Source organism: Battus philenor, unplaced genomic scaffold (assembly GCF_028537555.1).
Source record: "Battus philenor isolate CCGP_79_NKW_IND1 unplaced genomic scaffold, ilBatPhil1.0.hap1 SCAF_6, whole genome shotgun sequence".
NCBI classification, from domain to species: Eukaryota; Metazoa; Arthropoda; class Insecta; order Lepidoptera; family Papilionidae; genus Battus; species Battus philenor.
The window spans coordinates 2,937,583-2,959,096 of NW_027181726.1; the positions used below are offsets into that span (position 1 = coordinate 2,937,583).

The 21,514-nt window shown below is 32.5% G+C and overlaps 1 protein-coding gene across 2 annotated transcripts in view; it reads right to left on the reverse strand.

Annotated features, from left to right (window-relative positions):
• LOC137930197 (solute carrier family 2, facilitated glucose transporter member 1-like) overlaps nt 1–21,122 on the reverse strand; it is a 33,977-nt gene extending 12,855 nt beyond the window's left edge. Inside the window, exon 1 of one of the 2 annotated variants that reach the window (XM_068773365.1) lies at nt 20,837–21,122. In XM_068773365.1, coding sequence (XP_068629466.1) covers nt 20,837–20,935 — 99 coding nt within the window. In that variant the 5' untranslated portion in view covers nt 20,936–21,122. Of the gene's footprint in view, nt 1–11,275; nt 11,405–20,836 lie in introns of those variants that run through there. The other variant, XM_068773366.1, reaches the window with a different exon arrangement.
• Nucleotides 21,123–21,514: the final 392 nt, after the last annotated feature.

Genomic DNA, 21,514 nt, shown 5'->3' on the forward strand with positions numbered 1-21,514 from the left:
GCGTTCAGTAATGCCGTCTCACAATAGTTTGAACGGGATATATTTTTAAAGGGACTATTCTGAAAAATTAATAATTCGTTTATCACTCGATCCTTAGTTGAATAAAATTCTAAAAACTTTCTTTGTCACCTCTTCTCTATCACGTCAAAGTTTTTTGCATATTAATATAGATAATAATTTGTTTATTGACTTACAACCTACTAAATATATAACACGTTAAACGTGCATGTACAAATTAATGTTCTGTTAGCAAAAGGATACATGTGAGCGAGACGGACGGAGAGAACATGGTTAGTCCCAGGATGAAGGTTATGAACTCAATCGCTATGAGGACGACTGATGCAGCGAGACCCGCCACCAACCTGCAAGCACATTATGCTTATAGACACTAACCTTAATAAACCCAGTAATAGAATACATTAACCCTTTGTGTGCAACATGACGCCTGTCAGTGTCGAAAATGATTTTTTAATAAAAAGTTAAATGAAATATTATTGTTTATTATCCTGCGGTCTATAGTACATCCAGAGCAAGCGATTTTAAACTGTAATTTTAAGGTGATTCGATATAATATAGCATACTTTATTTCAGGCAGATCTGACCCGTACGCACCCGGGGTGTTCGGAAAAACATGTCCCATAGGCAATCGACAGGTTAAGTGTGATTAGACGCGTCATTTGCATTTTTAGACAATTTTCTTTCTGAACCATTTCGCATTTATGTTAAGCTAAATAAGTCAAGGTTTTTATATTTTGGAATAAAGTCTGCGAGAATAGTAAAGTTCAGTGAAACCGCGTTAATAAACTAGTATCTAATCGGTCACTCGACTTTCGCCTCTTGACCAATAGCTGAAAAGCTGTTTTTGCATCGGTGTAAAAATCTACCAGATATTTCCCGAATCTCTGCCACTAAAGAGAGGGCAAAGTTGATAATGAGGAATTCTTAGTCCACTAAAACCTCCTCAAGAGTCGACCTTGTGTGGTGTCAGGGACTCTATAAGGACCTTTTTTATTAAATTAATCCTTACTGGCTTATTTCAACTAGTGAATGTAAATACCGCTTTCTAAATTATTACAATCGAATTGATCAAGAGGCGAGATGATGAGTCAGCATCTTCACCTTCGTATACACTATGCGATGCCGTATAGTGGTGATGCAGTCTTCATTGGTAAAACTCATTGGTCTTTAAATAGTCTATTCACTATCTTCTCAAAAGCTTCGAGGTCATGTTTGGTCTGACATAATGACTCTGACACATTATTCTATGCCTTGTTACAAACAATAAATATGAATAAGCGATATTCTTCGTCCTCGTGAAAAATATTCAATATAGACGTATTGTTTGGATAACAAGGTATAAGGATGACTAGATAACATAATTTTTATCAACGTTCCCCAAATTGCAACCCTTAAATTGGTTATTCTGGCCACTTTACGAATCTATTAACCTGTTGAATGCCTGTGGATATATCTTCCCGAACTCCCCGAGAGCGTAAGGGTCAGATCTACGTACGTATGTACGCTTGCTCTGGATGTACTACACACCACAGGATCATAGTCAATAATATTTCATTTATCATTTTAAAAATACGTTCCTGACACTAGCAGGTGCATAGTTTCGGCACACGAAGGGTTTATAGTTCACAAAATAATACATTATTTTATCTAATTACCTTTTTAACTTTATTTATATTTTATTACGTGTATCAGTATTTTCGCATAAATATCAGTACACAAAACTTTATAATTGTTCACGGTATCGTAAAATTTATTTAGATGTGGTATATACGACATTTATGATTACAATAAATACTTTTTAGTCCATTAATAAATATATTTTTTACGTTTATATACTGTGAATGAGAAACAGACGCACATATGCATAGATTTAAAAAAACTGTAATAAATGATTAACAATAGGTTATAGGGACATATAAAACTTTATTTATCGCGCATTAAAATTTGGTGACTTCATCGATCGTATGATGTAAATGGAACGATCGGAAATCGTACGATCGTGACGTTCTATACCCGCATTGTATACGTAGGTTGTAAACGTAATGTGTTATTGACCTATGGCTTTAGTACGCGTGTGTACATTCTAGTAATTTTTTGTAAACACTAGATTTTCATTCTTAATAATTATTAAACTAGTTCTCTGCAGTACATTACCCAATTTTTATTTGTTCGAAAACTGTCGCAAGGTCATCGATGTATATTTGCAAACATCAATGTTCTAAAGTTTGAAGGTCTTAAATATCGTTGTAGATAATCGATTTATTACTTAAAGAAAAATATTATTTACCATCTACATTTGGATATGATTCACATCTTATTGACCTCTTGTACACCAAAACCTCACTTTGCGTCGTGGTTACGTTCCGAAAAAACACGACGCAAATTAAAACGCCGCAAAGTGAATTAAGATTTTCTATAGCAAACCATGTAAAGATCGAAGATAGGTTACGAAAATACTACTTTTTAAAAAGAAAATTGAACAAAAATAAACATTTCAAAACAAAAATAATATAACTCTGCCAATAAAAAATTGGAATAATATATACCTTTTTTGTAACCAGAAACAACACGTTAAAATTTATATAAATTTATTATTCTCTTTTAAAAAATGCAAAACACATTACATTACAACACACTACGTAATTGAAATTGAACTCCAAAATTAGCAAAACAAAGTGAAAATAAAACTGTATTAAAATTGCATTGATTTTTAGTTAGAAAGGGAATCCCCGAGTTTTGATGGCATGGCGCAATTAGAAACAAAACCCAAAACAACGCAACCTCGAAAATCTAACGACGCACAGTGAAAATTAGTACTAATTAAGCAGCGACGCATCTTCGGAAAAAACGCAAAGCAAGGTGATGGTGTACGTTAATTATTAACAATAGATCAAACCCTGATTAACCCTAGGTCGATCAAAACCTCTCTCAGATGGTTTACAATCGGAATGATATAAAGATCGTGAGACAGCAAAAACCAAGATGACAATAATAATAAAATTAACTTATTTCTTTATTAAAATACACAACAGATTCCTGTACATAGGCTACAATAGAGAAAAAAGCGGTTCAGCGTGTGTTAACCGGGATAGTAATTACGAGCAGCGCTGGTTTTTACTTCTGTTAGCTTACACTTTTAGCACAACTAAAACAGTAGGAATCCCAGTGTGTGCGTGCGTGTTTGTAGTCAGGCGAGTATTGTGTACACTTATCCCCCGATTTACACGGTAGATACGCTCCTGAGAAAACCGTGTAAATCGAAAAGCTTGCAGAAAATGCATATTTATCAGTTGTGATTTTTTTCAACATTTTTAGAGGTACACAGAAATAAAAATAAAATGCATTGACAAGTTAAAATTTTTAATATATTACGGAAACACTGTTTTTTTTTTTTTTATTTAATTGCAATACATTAAACAGAAGAACAAAAAATAAAACCAAAGGTGTTTTATTAACCTTTACCACTGTTAGAAATTACTCTCATTCTTTTTTTCAGAATCGAAGCTTTGAATTCACTTTCATCACTCGAAGTTATTTGTGCCGATTCGATGTTTGGAGCAGAAACATTTACATTATAAGAGATGGTAATAAAAACGATTATTAAATCAAAAATGAAACTTATTTGAAAAACCGTGTAAAAGCGAAAACGTGTAAAACAAGTACCGTGTAAATCGAGCGATAGGTGTATATGTTTGTGAATTGTTTTTTTTTTTGCATACATAACTGCACAATGTTGACTATTAAAAAATAGACATCGTAAAATTTACAAGTGAGTGTAAATCAAATTTTATGCTTTAAGTTGTCGATTAAGTAAGACAATTTATAACTTTAATTTAAGTAGCTGTGAACACATATCAAAGATTACCAAAGTACATATTTTAATAAATACGCGTCAAATCTTAACGATCTGCGTTAGCCCAGTGGTGAAGGACTGAAGCGATCGAACGTCGCGAGTTCGTTTCTCGGGATACAATGTTATTTAATTCACACTTTTTGCACTAATTATATACGATTACTGGTCACCAATCAAGTTTCCAGAGGATGGGCAGCAGCATTATCTGCCGAGCATAATTATATATTGCTATAGGCAACCAGCCTCCCAAACGTGGCGATTATGTTATATGCACCTAAAGATATCTTGGGAGACCTAAGTCTTGCAGACGATGTATTAATGATATGTAAAACGAAAAACTTAGAAAATAGTAAGGGATATAATGCAGCTTCAACTATCTTGCATATGATCTTCAGACATGTGCGCATATACGATAACAATGCAAATGAACTTATCTCAAAAGATTAAGATATAATGCGTCGTTATCATTAAGTCTGCGTTTTACAGCCTCCCTTCATAGGGAATATAAATTGATAGATACTTTTTAAACATATTTCGTTTAACATACTGAACATTTCATTATGTTTCCTCACAAAGTACCAAAATAACAGCGCCTTAGAACTGGCATGTGAAACATGTAGGATAGAGAAATACCTTCAGTACTATTTTGTGCAGTGTTAGCCCAGCTGTAGATGTCTGAGACTCGCGACAATAGGTCGCTAGTTCAATGTCCTCAATATTGTCTTATATATAATTCACAAAGTTTCAGGAAGATGGGCAGCAGCGGAATCTGCGTACTATAATACCACACCGCGACCGCCAACCTGCCTGCCAACCGTGGCGAAGATGTATTTGGGGAGACACATGCCTTGCAGAGGACATCTATGGGCTGAAAAGACGACGAGTATTTAAAAGAAAGAGCGATATCAACCTTTGTAAACTTGCTTCAACGTAATTAACTTTTAGCTGCAAAGAACTCATCTACCGGCAAACGGGATGATCAAGAACAAGTTTAGTCATCTTTGATTAAAATAATACATTCTCATATTTACATTTAATATAAATTTTGTAATATTTTAAGCAGCGAAATACATGAATAGATCTTGTTTAACGCGGTAACCGGTTTGACATGGCGTGTTATTTTTATTTAACTTCAGACGTAATTGTACAGATGCTTGGTTAACATGCGTACCGCATTTGCAAATATTTTTGCAACCAATTTGTAGAGATAATTTAATGGCGTATAGGATAGAAGTTTTTTGGAATATGCCTTATTGTCATAGTTATACTGTTTTGGGTCCCAAGCTAGATACCAGTTGAAAGGCTGTATTCTACGCGAATACACGCCATAGCGGTTTTCACTAGATGTAACGGTTCTATCAAGGTTATGAGAGGGACCTTCATTTTTTAAGCACTTTCCTTGAACAAGACTGCGCCGGTGAAAACATTCCCACACTGACTTGTCAACTGCTTATGGTCATATGTACCTGTGAGCCCGGGTGCCTACGAGTCAGGTCTCTCCGAAACGAAGAAGGCTATATTATTTCGAATAACCTTTAAAATATAGTTTTAAATCGCTTGGTCTAAATATACTACAGACCACATTGCCATATACAATCATTTTTCATACATCACCGTTCACCATTCACCCTACCCGGTCAACCAAAAATGAGGATTTCTTTTGGTGTCTAAAATTTAAATGATGTTTCTTCTAACCGACGATAACAATTTTCGTAGACATTTTTAACTTATGTGTACTGCTGGTTTACCTAAATAAATAAATCAAATCTACGGTCACATTTCTCAACTAGACTACAAGGATTTGCCTACCGCATAATTATTACTTTGTAAATAATTTTTATTTTGGACTTTCAATAGATTACAGTCATTTATTACCATGGAAAAATAGATTCAGAACATCATAATTTTAGCTGTAGGATGTCATTACTAGACGTAGGCCTTCCTAAGATCTCTAATGACAGTTTGGAAGCACCATACAGATTCGAAACACTATAAAGATTTTCCTAATACGATTGTAAAATCTTGAAGTTGTGGCTAATGATCATGGGACTCGCGTTCGATCCCACCCAGGTCCTAACAGTATTTAGAAAACTAAAAACAATAATGTATATCGGTCAGTCTTTGAACATCGTTTGGTGTATTAAAAAAGTATTTAAAAAAAATATGTTTCACGATTTTCAATCGCATCATTCGTCAAATACTGTACTTGTAATTTTAATTCTTTTGAATGCCAATAATTTTTAAACAAAATGGAATAAAATTGTTTAAAGCTACTTCTCGTTATTCGGTTCCAACTTGACATCGATTTTCCACTATTTTCAACCATTTCGGTTTTACCATTTGCAGTGGACTGCTCACTATTTCTCATTGCACGTTTAACAGAATGTACATTAAGAAAGTAAAAATATCCCGAATTAACATGTAAAACTTTTAAAAAATCGTAATTCTTTATGACTCTATATCTGGTTACAAATACTATCAAAACTTTAATATAACTTATCGGAGTTAAAATAATAGTAGCACATTGCAATAGCACACAAAAAGCAAACAATCGTGACCGTAGCATAAAAAATATAGTACAAAAATAATGGCGGACGTGTTTCAAGTTTAAATTTACATTAGAACATTAACTTAATGGGAAGTACCAAACAAGACGTCGTAGTTACGTTTGAAGCGATGACGTCTGAATAAAAAACAGCTTCTATGTAGTACGCAACATTAGTATAAATAATTGTTTTTTAATGCTGATTTTGCTTCGCGTAAAAATTGCTGCTTCAACTCATTAAATATTTAATGGAAAACAGAATACACCAATACCTCGCTTTGCGTCGTTTCGTTTTGAGTTTTTTTTCGAAGTTGCGTCGCTGCTTAATTAGTACTAATTTTCACTGTGCGTCGTTAGATTTTCGAGGTCGCGTTGTTTTGGGTTCAAGTCTTTAATTATATTTTTCAAATTTTCTTTTCTTTCTAAAAGATAGCAACACTTTTGTTTCTAATTGCGTGTTGTGCTTTTTTTTTAAAAGAAAATAACAAATTTATATAAATTTTTACGTGTTGTTTCTGGTTACAAAAAAGTTAAACATTATTCGAATTTATTTATTGGCAGAGTTATATTATTTTTGTTTTTTAAATGTTTACATTGTTCAATTTTCTTTTTAGTAGTAGTAGCAAAAAGTAGTTTTTTCATGACCCTGGAAATTATCTTCGATCTTTACATGGTTTGCTATAGAAAATCTTAATTCACTTTGCGGCGTTTCAATTTGCGTCGTGTTTTTTGTGAGTAGTGAGGTATTGGTGTACAGTTCGATGTAACTGTTTATTGCGAACGCCTTAATATTATTTATTTATTTATTTACTGTTTGAAGTGGCAGGGTAAGGGGTACATTGCTTGTGCAACTGATGGCCCATGGAGCAGAAAGGCTCTGAGTTTCTACCTAGGGGGATCGATGACATAATCAATGTCGTGAGATGTCGCTGTACGTGAACAGCGCAACGCCGGTCATCGGAGGGAACTTTGAGGTAGACTATGTTATGCAGTGGGCATCCATCAGCTGACGTGAATGACTGAAAAAACGAATGAAGTGACTGAAAGAATGAATGAAGTGGCTTTTGGCATATTTCGGATACGTATCCACGTAAGCATATAACGCGCTGTGCTTCGTCAAGTTGTAATAATTATTAAGTTAATAACACAGTCAATACTAAAAAGTATATATTATAAAATATAAAGTACATTTGGTATCAATAGAGATAAATGAACTTGTATCTTTATGACGGTGTGGTATATCAATCTAAAATATATAATATAATACGGTGACAATGACTATGGTAATATTTATTGGGACAATAAAATACAATTGTGGTTATAAAAGATATGTATGCCGTCATTTACGATGGAATAATAAACATAGTTATTTAACATAAGTTTTATGACAGCTAATATATTATTGAAAATTAGAAATAAGTATAATGAAGATAACCCCCCCTAGTTATCGACGGTTAGAAACGCTTATCGGTTTCTTTGGCCACTGCGTGATAATTTTTAATTAGGTATTTTAAAAACATGGCATTATTTATTTATTAGCTTTGTAATGCCTGTCTTCCGCTGTTGGAATAAAATTCTTAGAGCGAGGATACAAATCCTAATCCATTAGACGGGTAGTTAGGTAATTTACAAAATATTATACGTTTTTATTACATTTACTATCTATTATATTAACAGTTTTATTTTATTGGGCCCCGGGGGACTTCTCGATTCCCCTGCTTTGTATGGGATAACGTCCCGTTACAAAATCGGGTTAAATATTTTTTACAGTAACTATATTTTTTTATTTATCTTACTCCTTTCTCTACAAAGGCGATATTTAACATAAGTTCTTAACTTAAATATAAAAGCAACGTAGCATATTGACGTGATATGTGAGTATCAATAGCACTTAATACAAAATATTTAAAAAAAAAATCGCGTGCTTAACTACGCATATAACGTCATAGGGTCATTAACCCCGTGTTCTCAGCACAAATTCTCTTCCCGTACGCGCCCTAAAAACATCAGTATTGAAATAAACGTTCCAATGCGGTCACATATGTATTTATTGTATGACCAAAACAACATTGCACAGATACTGATTATTTGCCATTTATATTTTCCTGATGCATTTTATTACACGCCATAATAATTCACAAATAAATGTTTATTTTTGTGAAATTGTAATAATAATAAAAATAAAGTCTTACGCGACAGCTATACGCTAATTACGTTTCTATTTATAAAGAAAAAGAGAATGTAACGAAACGACATTACTTTGATAAAAATAATACGTTTTATACATTTTAAAAAAAAATATTACGAAAAAATTTATGTATAGATTTATAGAACTGTATTTTTCAACATTTTATGTGTCACCTTAGTCCCTCTAAAATTCTTACGCTCCCATATGTAATCTCTACATTTTTGTTATTAAAGCGAAAGGATTAAACTCGTCTCGAGTCGACTTTTGAATTGCCCGCCTGAAGAATCAAATTGCTTTCTTGTGGAGCGTGAAGCCCACGTTTGAAAACACTGCTACAGAGCAACACACAATACAATCTAAGCTATATACCTTCTATCCTTTTAAAAATGAGCGTTTTGGTATGGAAAAGGTCTGATTTATCTCCTTTATAGCTCTTATGAAAAAACTATTCCATCTGTAATTTTTTGTGCTTTTTAAATAGGCACAAAGGTCGTTTTATGGTCTCATTTGAGACTTTTATATTAATATTCCGCAGAAGATTTGGGAAATGTAAGAAATTTACAATAAATTTGACTAGCAACACAACATCCACAATGTTTCTTCTCTCGTGATAGAAAATTGTCTCCAATGTCTTTCCTCATAGACTTCATCATGGTTTATCATTATTTCAGCTGCATGACGTCCACCGCTGGACATAGGCTTGCATATATATTTCCAATAGGATCACTTGGATGCGACCTGCATCCAGTGCCTTTCTTAACAAAGTCATCAGTCTCTCCACTCCAGAACTTTAAAGGCTCAGCTGCCACCTGTTCTGCCCGCTGTAGCCTGCCGGTTGCCAATTCAATTTGTAAACTCACAAGGCTATGTCGGTTACTTGCGTTTATTACGAATCCCCTCATTCCTAGTTGTGACAAGTGAAATAATTTTAGAAATATGCCTTAGATTAACTTAAAACTATCGATTCTGTAGGTCTAATAATGCAGATTCACAATCCGCAAGTCCTTGTAATATTTTATTCAAATAAAGAATATTTCGATTTTGATATGGTATTTTGGAACTGGGACATATGTCCCCAATCAGATGAATTAACCTAAACCAATTTGGATTAGAGGTCAATTTCTAAAATTAAGAGATATCTCACACTTCTATAACCAAATGATTTTTAAATCTATATTATTTTTTCTATTGATTATCTGTTAGTTTTGTGAGTTTCTCTCTTTCATAATTCTATGACTTTCTCGTCAAAATGTTTCTATTTTCATCTTGTACGTACTTGAAGCCTAATGAAAGTACAATACTTCGTACTAAAATATCAATCTTATAACAATTATACATTATACAATCTTTAAAAGCATAATGGTCGATTTTAATACGTTTGCTACCCACCAAAATCAGTTTCCGTTCATCTCAACCCCTGTGAAACCGCCCCCAAAGAGTCTTTATCGATCATTTTAGGTAACCCTTCAGTATAGATAGCGTAAATTCGGTTCGCAAATAGAATTGTCGGTATTGAAAAATTTAGTTTAAATATTTTTTTATGTACGTATTCATTTTATAATTTAAATACTTATTTGACTCTATAAGAGCGCTCTAAAAACACTTGACCACGCGATCGGTTGAGGTTATGTATACACGTATACCTTATTGCAATAACAATAAGGTATATTTTCATTAACATTCTTACCTCACTAAAATTACAAGTTAACGGTTATGCTAACAACGTTCTTATATGTTACATTGAGTGAAGGTCGCCGCTGATATCGATGATAATTATAAATTGCTTTTAAAGGTTTTTAAACCATCGATTTTTTACGATTCATAATTAATATTTTCAAAATAAAGTTCCATTGAAATTGATTTCAATAGAGAACTAAATAGATATAGATTTATTTTAATATTTATAACGGTGTATATACAAGAAAGTGTAAGCCAAAAACATTCATAGTTTGGTAGTGTCTCCAATATTTGATATAATGTAATAAATAAACTGAGTACATATTTATATAGTTACGTAAATGTATACATTTAGTAAAATTCGTATAGTTGAATAATATATATAATTAATATGATTTTTTTTTGATAAAAATTATTAATATTCTACTTTAATAATTAATTTTGAATAACCAATAATAACGTCTAATGACTACGTATCTATATATAGCTCAAAATAACCAATTCGTATGCTGTGTATATCTGGCGAAATTTATACAATTTCAAATGAAACGTACGTAATTACAAAACAGAGAACATTTGTTTGTCTCGTATAAATTATTTGTTCAAATTTAAAGTCTGCTTTACAATTAGACTCTTCCATTTTAACCTGAATAACCACAACGTACGAGAGAAAATAGAAAGTGACCATTATGTTCCTAGATAAACTTATAGATTTAAAATTTCAATTAATATATCTCTAGTTAATACATTTCATGATAATTTTCGTAGTACATAATAATTCAAATAAAATACTATTTTCGTGTAATGTAAAAAATAGTTTGTTATTTCATCGGGTCAAATCGCAGTCATAATCTGAAGTAATTGTATTATATTAAGCCAGTATGTATACCAAAAGTTTCAACATAAAATACTCAGTTATCAGAAAGTTTTTTTTTTACCTTTACACAATAACAATAAATGATTTTTAAAATTTCATTAAACGAATGAATCAAACCTGCTTTTCTTTCTCGTTCATTTCAAAGTCTATCACACAAAACAGTCAACTAATTCGGTAGTAAATAAAAAACTTCGCGACCAAACACCGCACACGACTGAAAGAGCGACTGACGTCGAAGTCGTAAGAGTTCACTGTTGGCACTGGCCGCGTGCGAACATAACCGACCGCCTGTTTACCATATCTAATGTTAACTTTAACCGGTACGGATTTTTACACGGATTCTTTGTCCAATAAACAGTGATCGGAATATGCGAGTGAAATCATGCATAAATATGCAAACCGATGACAAATGTATATAGTAATATGGACATAGCTCCGAAAATTTAAAATTAGAATTCGGGAAATTTGAAATAAGTAACTGGCCTCTACATAAATCGAGAAGGAAATTTTAAAAAAATACTGCGTTTTTTAAAACCATTCCCATCGGACGAAAAATAATAAAAATATTAGAAGAATTAAATTTTTTTTTTTTCTAATATAGAATTATAATTAAAAATTACAATTATAAATGAGCATATTAAACGATTTATGTTATTACATCACTCTTATGAAAAATTCTACTCTTCGAAGAACATACGACAAAAAAAAAGGTTTCATATTACAAAATTAACCATTATATATATTAATTAACCGTTTCATACAAAAGAATTATATGAGTAAATTTTCCTTTTTCTTATTACGAATTGCGACAAAGCCAGTACATAACATTTTAAATTTCGTAAATTTCTTTTTTTTATTTCTTTACTTATTTAAATGTTAATAAAACCAAACATGAAATTTGAATATCATTGACTAGAGCAGCGGTAGCCAAGCTCCTCGATAGTCCGAGCTATTTTCGATATTTAAACATTTTCACGAGCCGCAATTGAATGCGTATTTAAAAGTTATACAAGAACAATTTTTTTTTTGGAAATTGTATTCATTCAAATCGTATAAAAAAAAACAAATATGCGCATTGAATTGAAATATTAGAGATTAAACACATTTATTTTACTAGTCGTGAAAAAATTTAAATTTCGTGGGTAATTATCCTTTGTCAATAATTTGAAAACGCATACGGTATGGTAATATTTTTAAACACAAAGGATTTGCCTGAAAAGTGCGAATTTAAATTAAGGTGCCAATAAATGGACGACGATTGCACAGCCCAAAAACAACATTCACGAAAGAATATCCGCTTGTAACAGGAGCGATGTCTCAGCTAGTTTTTACAATTTCGCGGTTTATATTTAAAGCGCTTGTTCCATTATGTGACATACCCCTCAGTGAAGACATTTTCAATAATAAAATTCCTTTGTATGTACTACATTATAAATCAAAAAAAAAATTTCCTGGGCTCTGTAGTTTTTTCCTAAGATTTTCAAAATACGCACAACCTAATGGCCTACCGTTTATAATATAAATAATTAAAAGCTTATCGGGTACATTTATCGTGAGTCACAAATAATACTTCTAAGAGCCGCAAGTTGCCACCCCTGAACTAAACATATTTTTTCTGGACCGATGTTCAGAGCAACTTAATTACGTAAATCGATATGAATAATTTAAAGAAACCTTTTAAATTATTGGATTCGCAAATACTATGCTAATATATTTTTTTTTCTCCACGGCACAAAAATTCTATAGACTATAACTCGACCAAATTTTTGAAGGATTATAATCCTTCAAAAATTTGGATTTCGACCAGTTATGAAAAAAGCACTCAATCTTTCTATATAAAAAAATTGATAAGATCTTTCGCATTAGAAACGATCTACCGTAACGGATAGAAGAAAGCATGGGTGATCAAGAAATATTTAATCTTTAATTTAGTTTAATCGCAAAGGGTTGCGTGAGCGCCATATTTACTTACAACGCTTTTAATACAACTCCACTCAAGAGAGAGCAGAAAGAGACGGTTTCGCTATATATCGCTATACTTTTTAATATCTTCATATTTTGTTTACAATTCTCGTTTTCCTTTTATTTTCATTTTCTCCTGTTTTTACATGCTTACCCGACCCGTTTTATTTTTCGGTACTGTTTCTTTTGATCACATCCTCAACTATGGCCCTATAGCATGGTTACACAGACTTATTAAGACTAGGGGCCACTCGGGCAAATCATGAACTGATGGCGGGCCGGCCGCCAGAAGTATAGGTAATTAAATTTTTTTCGTTTTATTCTAGAATAGAATTCAATATTTTTCGAAGGTACGAGTATTATTTTTGCTGTCGGCGGGCCACCAGCATTCGACCGGCGGGCCGCGGTCTGTGCATCCATGCCTACAGTATCTGAGAAACTCATGCCTATCTTTATCGTCATTTATTAGTGAGGCGATACTGTCCCCACTAATCTTTTTTGTTAGCAGGAGCTTGGGATTGCATCAGAGTTATTCGAATGTAAGACAGTTGGCCACCAGGTGCACCAGCATCGCAGAAGAGTCTCAGCAACAAACTCCACGACGGTTTTATAACTTCTTTTTAGCCTCACCATGATGACTAAACCACAAGTAAAGGCTATAACTAGGTTTTTATATTTGCTTAGGTATCTCGACGTACGGACTAATGTCTTATTACACTATTAATATCTAGTCCGCCTTTGAACTTGTGTCTTCCAAGAAAGTATATTTTGTTTAACAATTTCCTTCTTTATTTCTAAAGATCGCATCCGTCTTGCAATGCTATGACGAAAACGACAACAAGCTCTTTCCATACTGTCCTATCCTATGCTTTTCTCAGTGAAGCAGCAATGAAAAATCTATTCATTCATTTGTCTTGATCAAACTAACAGGAACTTTATCCACGTGATTTACCGTCTACTTCCCTACAAGCAATGGTTTTTCTAAGGAATCTAGCGGTCTTCGGGTGATGTGGCCAAAATAACTTAGAACACGTTGGTTATTTACTTTATTATCTTATGGAGAATACAATCTTAATCTTTAGCTGATAGAGGATAGACAACTTCTCAAAGTACATATTTCCAGAAGGATGGGTCCATATTTTGTGTGAAATTACGTAAGTTAGCCACGACGCAGTCCTTATCGGTTACCCATGGTGTTCCTTTTTTAAACTATTTCAAAAAAAGTTTACGCAAAGAAGCCAATTTCCTTGGTGGACTTATAATATTTATTATAAAATAAGGATTAAACTTGTAAGTAATTTTCACTGTTCGATTAAACGTGTAACACAATGCGAACTGATATTTCAGTTTACCAAATTAGGCACATAGTTAAATAAACAGCTAGTTGCGTTAATATACAACGAAGGATACGTCGTCTGAGGAAATCTTACAACTTATCGCACGCAACACACACATTTGCGGAACCGGTACCACGTTCATTATTTCATGCGATTCAGTATCGTTTAACCAAAATAAAGAAAAGATCAAAGATTTTTTAATATGAAGTTATTGTGACCAAAATTTTTGGTCTCGATTATCATTGTACACGAGTGTTTTTGGTATTGACTAATTTATTCTTTTTACAAACTAGAAGAATAGAGAGGCGGGTTTATAAGTAAAAAATAATGTCATCAAAGACAGGAGACGAGAAGTTTTATAGCCCCTTATGTAAGTGTACTTTTACTCCACTTTTAGAGTTAAAACACTTAAAATGTGTCTACTAAATAAAATATCAAAATATTCTTATATAATATTAGATCCGCAATGCGGATACGCTATCCGCTAGTTGCATGAAAACATTTCACTAAAAATGAACTAAAAAGTTGTTAAACATATTTTTAAAAAAATTGTAATTTATATAGTAAATGGTGCAATGCACTGATGCAAATGCAATCATCATAAAACTATAACTACTTCCATAATTCGAAAGAAACATTTTCTTTATATTTTGATGTGTTTATTCTTTAAAATTTTATTTCCTGTTCGCTTTAGATATATAGAATTTACATAAATGAGATTTTTAAGCGATATTAAGTGTTCCAATACATTATATGTAAGATGTATAAAAGACATATGTAAGACTATATGCAAAATGGAGTGTATTAGGTGTATAATTTCTATTTTATTGTTTATTTAAGCTTAGTTAATTTTCTTTTTTTATCGGCTATAGGCAAAGCATTTAACCTCTGCCGCGGATCACGTTAAGGGATGACGAGTCAAGAGTGCATTGGTTCGTATACCAATGCACTCTTGACTTGGAGACTCTTAGCTATAGTTAGCTGGAAACAACGACATCGGTTGGTTCTCCATACCTTAGCAGTTCGCGCTATAAAAGTAGCATCAAAACCCAAAGTGGATTCGTTCATTAAAAATACATATTTTCAAACTATAGTTCTTATATGTATAAAATTTGATTAAAACTTCTTTTCGGCATATTAAAATTACTAAGAGTAAATTTTATAAAATAACACTCACTAATGGCGATGCGAGAAGAGTACAAGCAGTGGTAGCGCAGCGGTAGATGACTGAGACTTGCTTTCTTGGGTCACGGGTTCAATTCCCGGTTTACAATCTTATATGAATCACTCTTTGTGTATTAATTATTTGGAGGATACCACACTGCTATCTTTTACCTACCTTCCAAGCTTCGTAGCTGTTATATATCCCTCTATAGATATCTTTAGGTGTGACCTATACATTGCAGTGGCCGTCAATGGTATATTAATGGTATATGGTGATCAATGGTAAATTAAAAATTACGTATTAAATACATAACACAGACATTTCGTATTTAATAGGTAATTTATATAATTTATACAATACCTCGCTAGCGAAACTCACCTTGAACTTTTTTTCATATTCACCGTTCACAGTATAAATATTCCATTACTATTATATAATAATTAAATTATATAAACACAAAATATACATAGGAATAAGTATTAAAAAATCAAATTTCCATACTTCGCTAGAGGCCGATGACCCCATAAATAGACTTGAACCTCACTTGACAATCAAACACTTGTTAAAATTTTAGATTACTTTTAACTGCAGTTCACAATATACGTGGACACGTATACACGTGGAACCACTTCACGTGATCGATGTCGGCCGACCACCGACGCCCCGACACTGCAACCAGACATCCGCTACCTCAACACAATACCTCGTGTTGGCAAAACAAAGTGTCGCTTATAAGCAGATATAACCGGCTATGGATTGTACCTAACAACGCTTAGATCAGGGATGAAACAATTATATTTCAATTTATTAGTAATCTTTACTGATTACTATTGAAAATAAATAAAAAAACTAACAATTCATTTCAGTCGTTTTTTTTATTTCCTAAGGTTGTGTCGTCTTGAAACTCCTTCACGGAATCGATGACAAATTAATTCCGCGTGATTCTATTCCTCTGCTTTCCTCAGTACTGGTAATAAAATCTAATTATTGACTTAGTCCAGAGGATAGGACGACCTATAGCTAGTAGTTTGTACGCAGGCAACGTGTCCAAAATTATATAGAACTCGTTGACATTTCAATCTATGCAAATAAATAAAATTGGATTGTCTGTTTGTAACATTAAAATAATTGTCTTTTACTACATGCATATTAATATAAATACGGTACGCAAACCATTACATTTTTTAAATTTTTTGTGGCTGTCTGTTTCGGCTAAACTCGTTTTAGTCAAAAGACCCACTGCAAGGAATAGGGCTCCCCCAAGAACATCTATGGGGGGGATATACCAAAAATGCAGCACTTGGCAGGCTTGTTGGCGATTTCAGTTTAGTATTATGGTACGCAGAGGACGCTGCTTTCTGTTCTCTGGAAATTTGATCACAAGCCTCAATCCTCTATCGCTGGGCTACCAGTAGTCAAAAAATGTAGAACGCTGGCAATTTTGCGTGCTGTACCATTTCCAATTTTATCATAGGTCTTGCTGAAGCAAGTACAACAAGAATATAATTTAACAAAACTTAATTGCAATCCTCTACTGCTAGGTAACCATTACTAGGTCGCAGTGGAAAAATATATTGTTTTGTATAAAAACAATTCCCTCATAAAATTTGTGTTACCTTTACGCTTATCATGTCAAATGACTGTGCACAATATGCACAATAACGGGCTATGACAGAAACTATGCAAATCCTAAACTCCACGTACGATTTGATTATCATAACACGTGACTTAAATCACTATGCAAATGGATTTAGAATTAAACGTAATTCTAATGTTTTATCGGTTTTAGAGCTAGTATTTCTCCATAAACACAATGCTTGCCTCACAATGATGTAATAAGTAATAAAGATTCCATGTCAACATTATTTAACATATTCCTAACAAGAAACTTGTTAAGAACTTTAAAAGCCAGATAACATTTTTACCAACCTAATGAATATTAAGCAGCTAATTTTAATTAGCTCTGCATCCATATAATTTACATAAACAGAAATTATTATTCTAATATATTTTATATGTATTTAATAAAAATAATGGTTTCTGTAATGTCGTGGAGAGAAAGGAGTGATTGGAGCTATATCAATACAACGCAGAAAAAAAAATCGTTTATCCCTAGATTTTCAATTCAAACTACCATCAATATAAAATATTGCACATCGACCTTTGGAAAGAAACAATCGGCTAATATCGGCTTCGTAGAGCGTTATCTCTGTCGCACGAAATACGAATGACAAAATATCACATAGGTAGTGTGGATAAGAGATAGTGCTCTGCGAAGCCGAAATTAGCCGATTGTCTCTTTCCGAAGGTCGATGTGCAATATTTATCGCCGGATGCTGTACTATGTCTTACGTTTATTAATGATGCTCCGTGTTTTCAAATTAAACTTAGTTTTACTTGTAATTTTATGAAATCATTTACGAAACTTTCTCAGGTAAACTATAAATGTTGTATGTAATGTATATAATGTATATTACCAACCCTATAGCAGACTGCGACATACAAGAACTCACACGTGTTTCACAATGAACCATTAAACCAAAACAGCTGCCCATATATACATGATCCAATTTTATTCAGTTCAAACCGGATTATTGTCTTTACACCCTATGTCACGTGACTGCGTTTCCCACCTGGCGTCACATTTCAAACCGAATTCTTTTTGCATTTCAATATACTCACGTATAACAGTTGTGAAAATATTAATGTAATATTTATCGAACATTTATAAAGTTTACAAAACAAATTCCATATTTACAACACTTGAAGCTATTGCCTTATAGCGTGACTTGCTATCATTGGATAAATTACTATAAACGCGAAGGAAAACATATCGAAAATGTAATAATTAGATAAATAATAGAGAACAAATGTAACTAGAAATTCTATTCAATTGTCACATGAGGTGGCCAAATTCCTCGATAATTCGAGCCATTTCTGTCTCAGTCTGTTTGCAAAAGGAATTATTTCTTTTACAGGACTAACTTCTTGAAAACATAAATAAGACACAAAATATCTTTATTAGTAACAGTTACAGATGGTCTCCAATATTTGTTTCCAGTAATTTCGGAAAACATTTTTAAACATACGGAACGATAATCATTTTTTTATATAATATAATAAATCACAAAAATGAAGATGGAACTCGAGTATATTTACGAAAGCCACAAATAAATCTACAAATGGCCGCGTGTAGCTCGCGACCCGCAGGTTGGTCACCCCTGTTATATATACATCCATGAGCACTAAGCTAATAATACTAAGTAAGATATTCGAATCTTTATTTTTTTGGGCCGGACTTTTTGGTTCTTATTATGTTCATGGTCTGTTTGGCATTTACAGGTCCAGGTGCGAGGCGCTAAAATTCTGGATCTCTTCACGATAATCAAGTTCGTGTTTCCTCGGGAGCGAACCCGTGGTGGGCTAACAAGATGTGATCTCTTACTGCTGTGGCACGACAATGATGGCGGGGAAGGTTTAGTTTTAAAAGCGCAGCGCTGTTTCCAAATACACGCCGACTACTTCCAATATAAATTCGGATTTCATTTGAAATAAAAAAAATCCCTGGAAGTATTGGTATGGGCCAACAGATCATAGTCATAGTTTGGAAAGCTGCCAAGGTTTGTAATCGGATACTGCATAGATTAACTGGTTCCAGAAGTGGGTTTTTGGCAGGACTGTATAAACCATACCAAGGGTTGATGGAACAGTATCACTTGAATTAAGAAGTTACCCCTATAGCAGCCCAAAAATGTGACTACATAAAGTGTCACCATTGGGGTCTTAGGAATATTGAATGAGGACACTGGACCAGCAAGTAAAACAGGGATGGACTACCCATGTCTTACTGAAAATGTTTGAGAAGGCCTATGCCCTGAAGTGGACATCATACAGTGGAAATGATAATAATAATGACAGTGCTTAAACATTATACCTACAGCAGATTTTCAGTTACAATAACAATACAGTGAATTATCATTATCCCAACACTATACACACTGGTCCAGGCCTGCTTGGTAAATTACCTGCACCCACTATCTAAAAGAAACCTTTTATAGGGGCTATAGTAGTATCTATACAATAACTTCCATAAAAGCAAAAAACAATTGAAAGTCAAGTTAATAAAATTCACTAGAATACAATAAAAATGAGTAAATATTTTTCATTTTTAAGAGAGATGTTTACTTATTTTATAAACATATGTTTTATTACAATCCATTGTTAATATTATTTAGTCTATAGTCCTAACAAAAGTTTAAACTACATAAGAAAACATAAGTACTATGTTAATAATTGTAGTTCGTCATATTCTTATTTTTTTTTTATTTCAAAGTAAGATGAAGAAAAATGGCCATACAGTTGGCTAGTGGTAATCTTTGGTAGACATGTGCTGGATTACGGAAAGATTACTAATTTTATAGAATCTCTGAGATATGATGCTTTACCATTATATCTCAGAGATTGTGTAGAATAATCACATCCCAAGTGTAATTAAAAATTATAATGTAAATATTATTATTTACATCTATGCAAAGGCTATTTTTGATTTTATAACAACAATAAAGAACTCATTCAACAATGAAATATAAAATAGCTGAAACAGAAATAGAATCTACTAAAAGAAAATAATATGGTTAAGGGTAAGGAAAAAAAAAACATAACATCATTTCTTTTTTTCAGATTGTATAGAACTCAGTTTTGACTGTAAAATCTGTGTACACCTTATTAATGTCTTTTTTTTTACAAATAATTGAGATTTTAAATTAAGATCAACAGTTTAATTTAAAAGTTAAAGGGACTTCCCCTATAACTTTTATACTATATAGCATGTGTCACCTCATTAATTTTTACACATCTCATTAATACATTTATAGGTCTGAATTTAAAAGCTTTAAGATTTATTGCATTTTAATAAAAAAAAAAAATATTTAGTTATGTTTTACAATTATATTGTTGAAGTGTACACTGCAGTTGCAGCTACAACTGTACAGTTAAAAATTGATCTTGGATAATTCCCATAAATGTAAAAAATCCATTTATTTATTAAAATTTACAAAATATAATTTACTTTGTAAATTTATGACTTAACATAAACAGGTAATAACACAGATAACTTAATTTTATATGCAATTTATGGCTGGGCCTATTACAGACGAGGGCAATAACAATAGAAAAAAAATATTATAGCTGTTTAAAAAATTAACATTTACTTACCGCTTGTGATATATCGGGAAGTGAGTGTCGTGGAGTTGTATCGGCATACAGTGATGTACGCTCAATTTGCTCTCCCATAGCAAAGTTATTAACACGCATAAATGACCAAGGAGGGTCAAAAAACGCGCTGGTATCAGAGTCTCGGCCCCTCTCATCCCTTTTCTAACAAATGATCAACGCGTAAAAGACAAGTTATTACTGGTACTAAAGTTACTTAACCATTAGCTGTATTTAACTAAGCTAAATCGTATTCTATAAACGTATATTTTATATAAAATTGGACAAAATGTTGTACTATTAGTTTCTATGTTTTAAAAATTCGCAAATCAGTCACAGTTTACTTCCGTCACCTTAATCTCTATGACAACTTTAGGCAAAACATTCAGAACTTAATAATAATTCGTAATTAATCAAGCTTTTATAAACAACTTGTCTTAAAAAAGTACATATTTTTTAGTTTATAGTTTAGTGTAATTTATTTATCACTTGTCGATTATAAATTTGTAAAAGGTTTTTTCAGTGTGGTAGCATTTCTCAACGCTTGGTCAGTTCAGAATACTTATCTAATGTCTACGAAGATATTTTATTTTAATGTATTTATGATTGTCATCTACGAAAAGGTCCTTTTACGTATAATATATGTAAATTGAAAATAAAATAACTTTTATATTCTTTTAA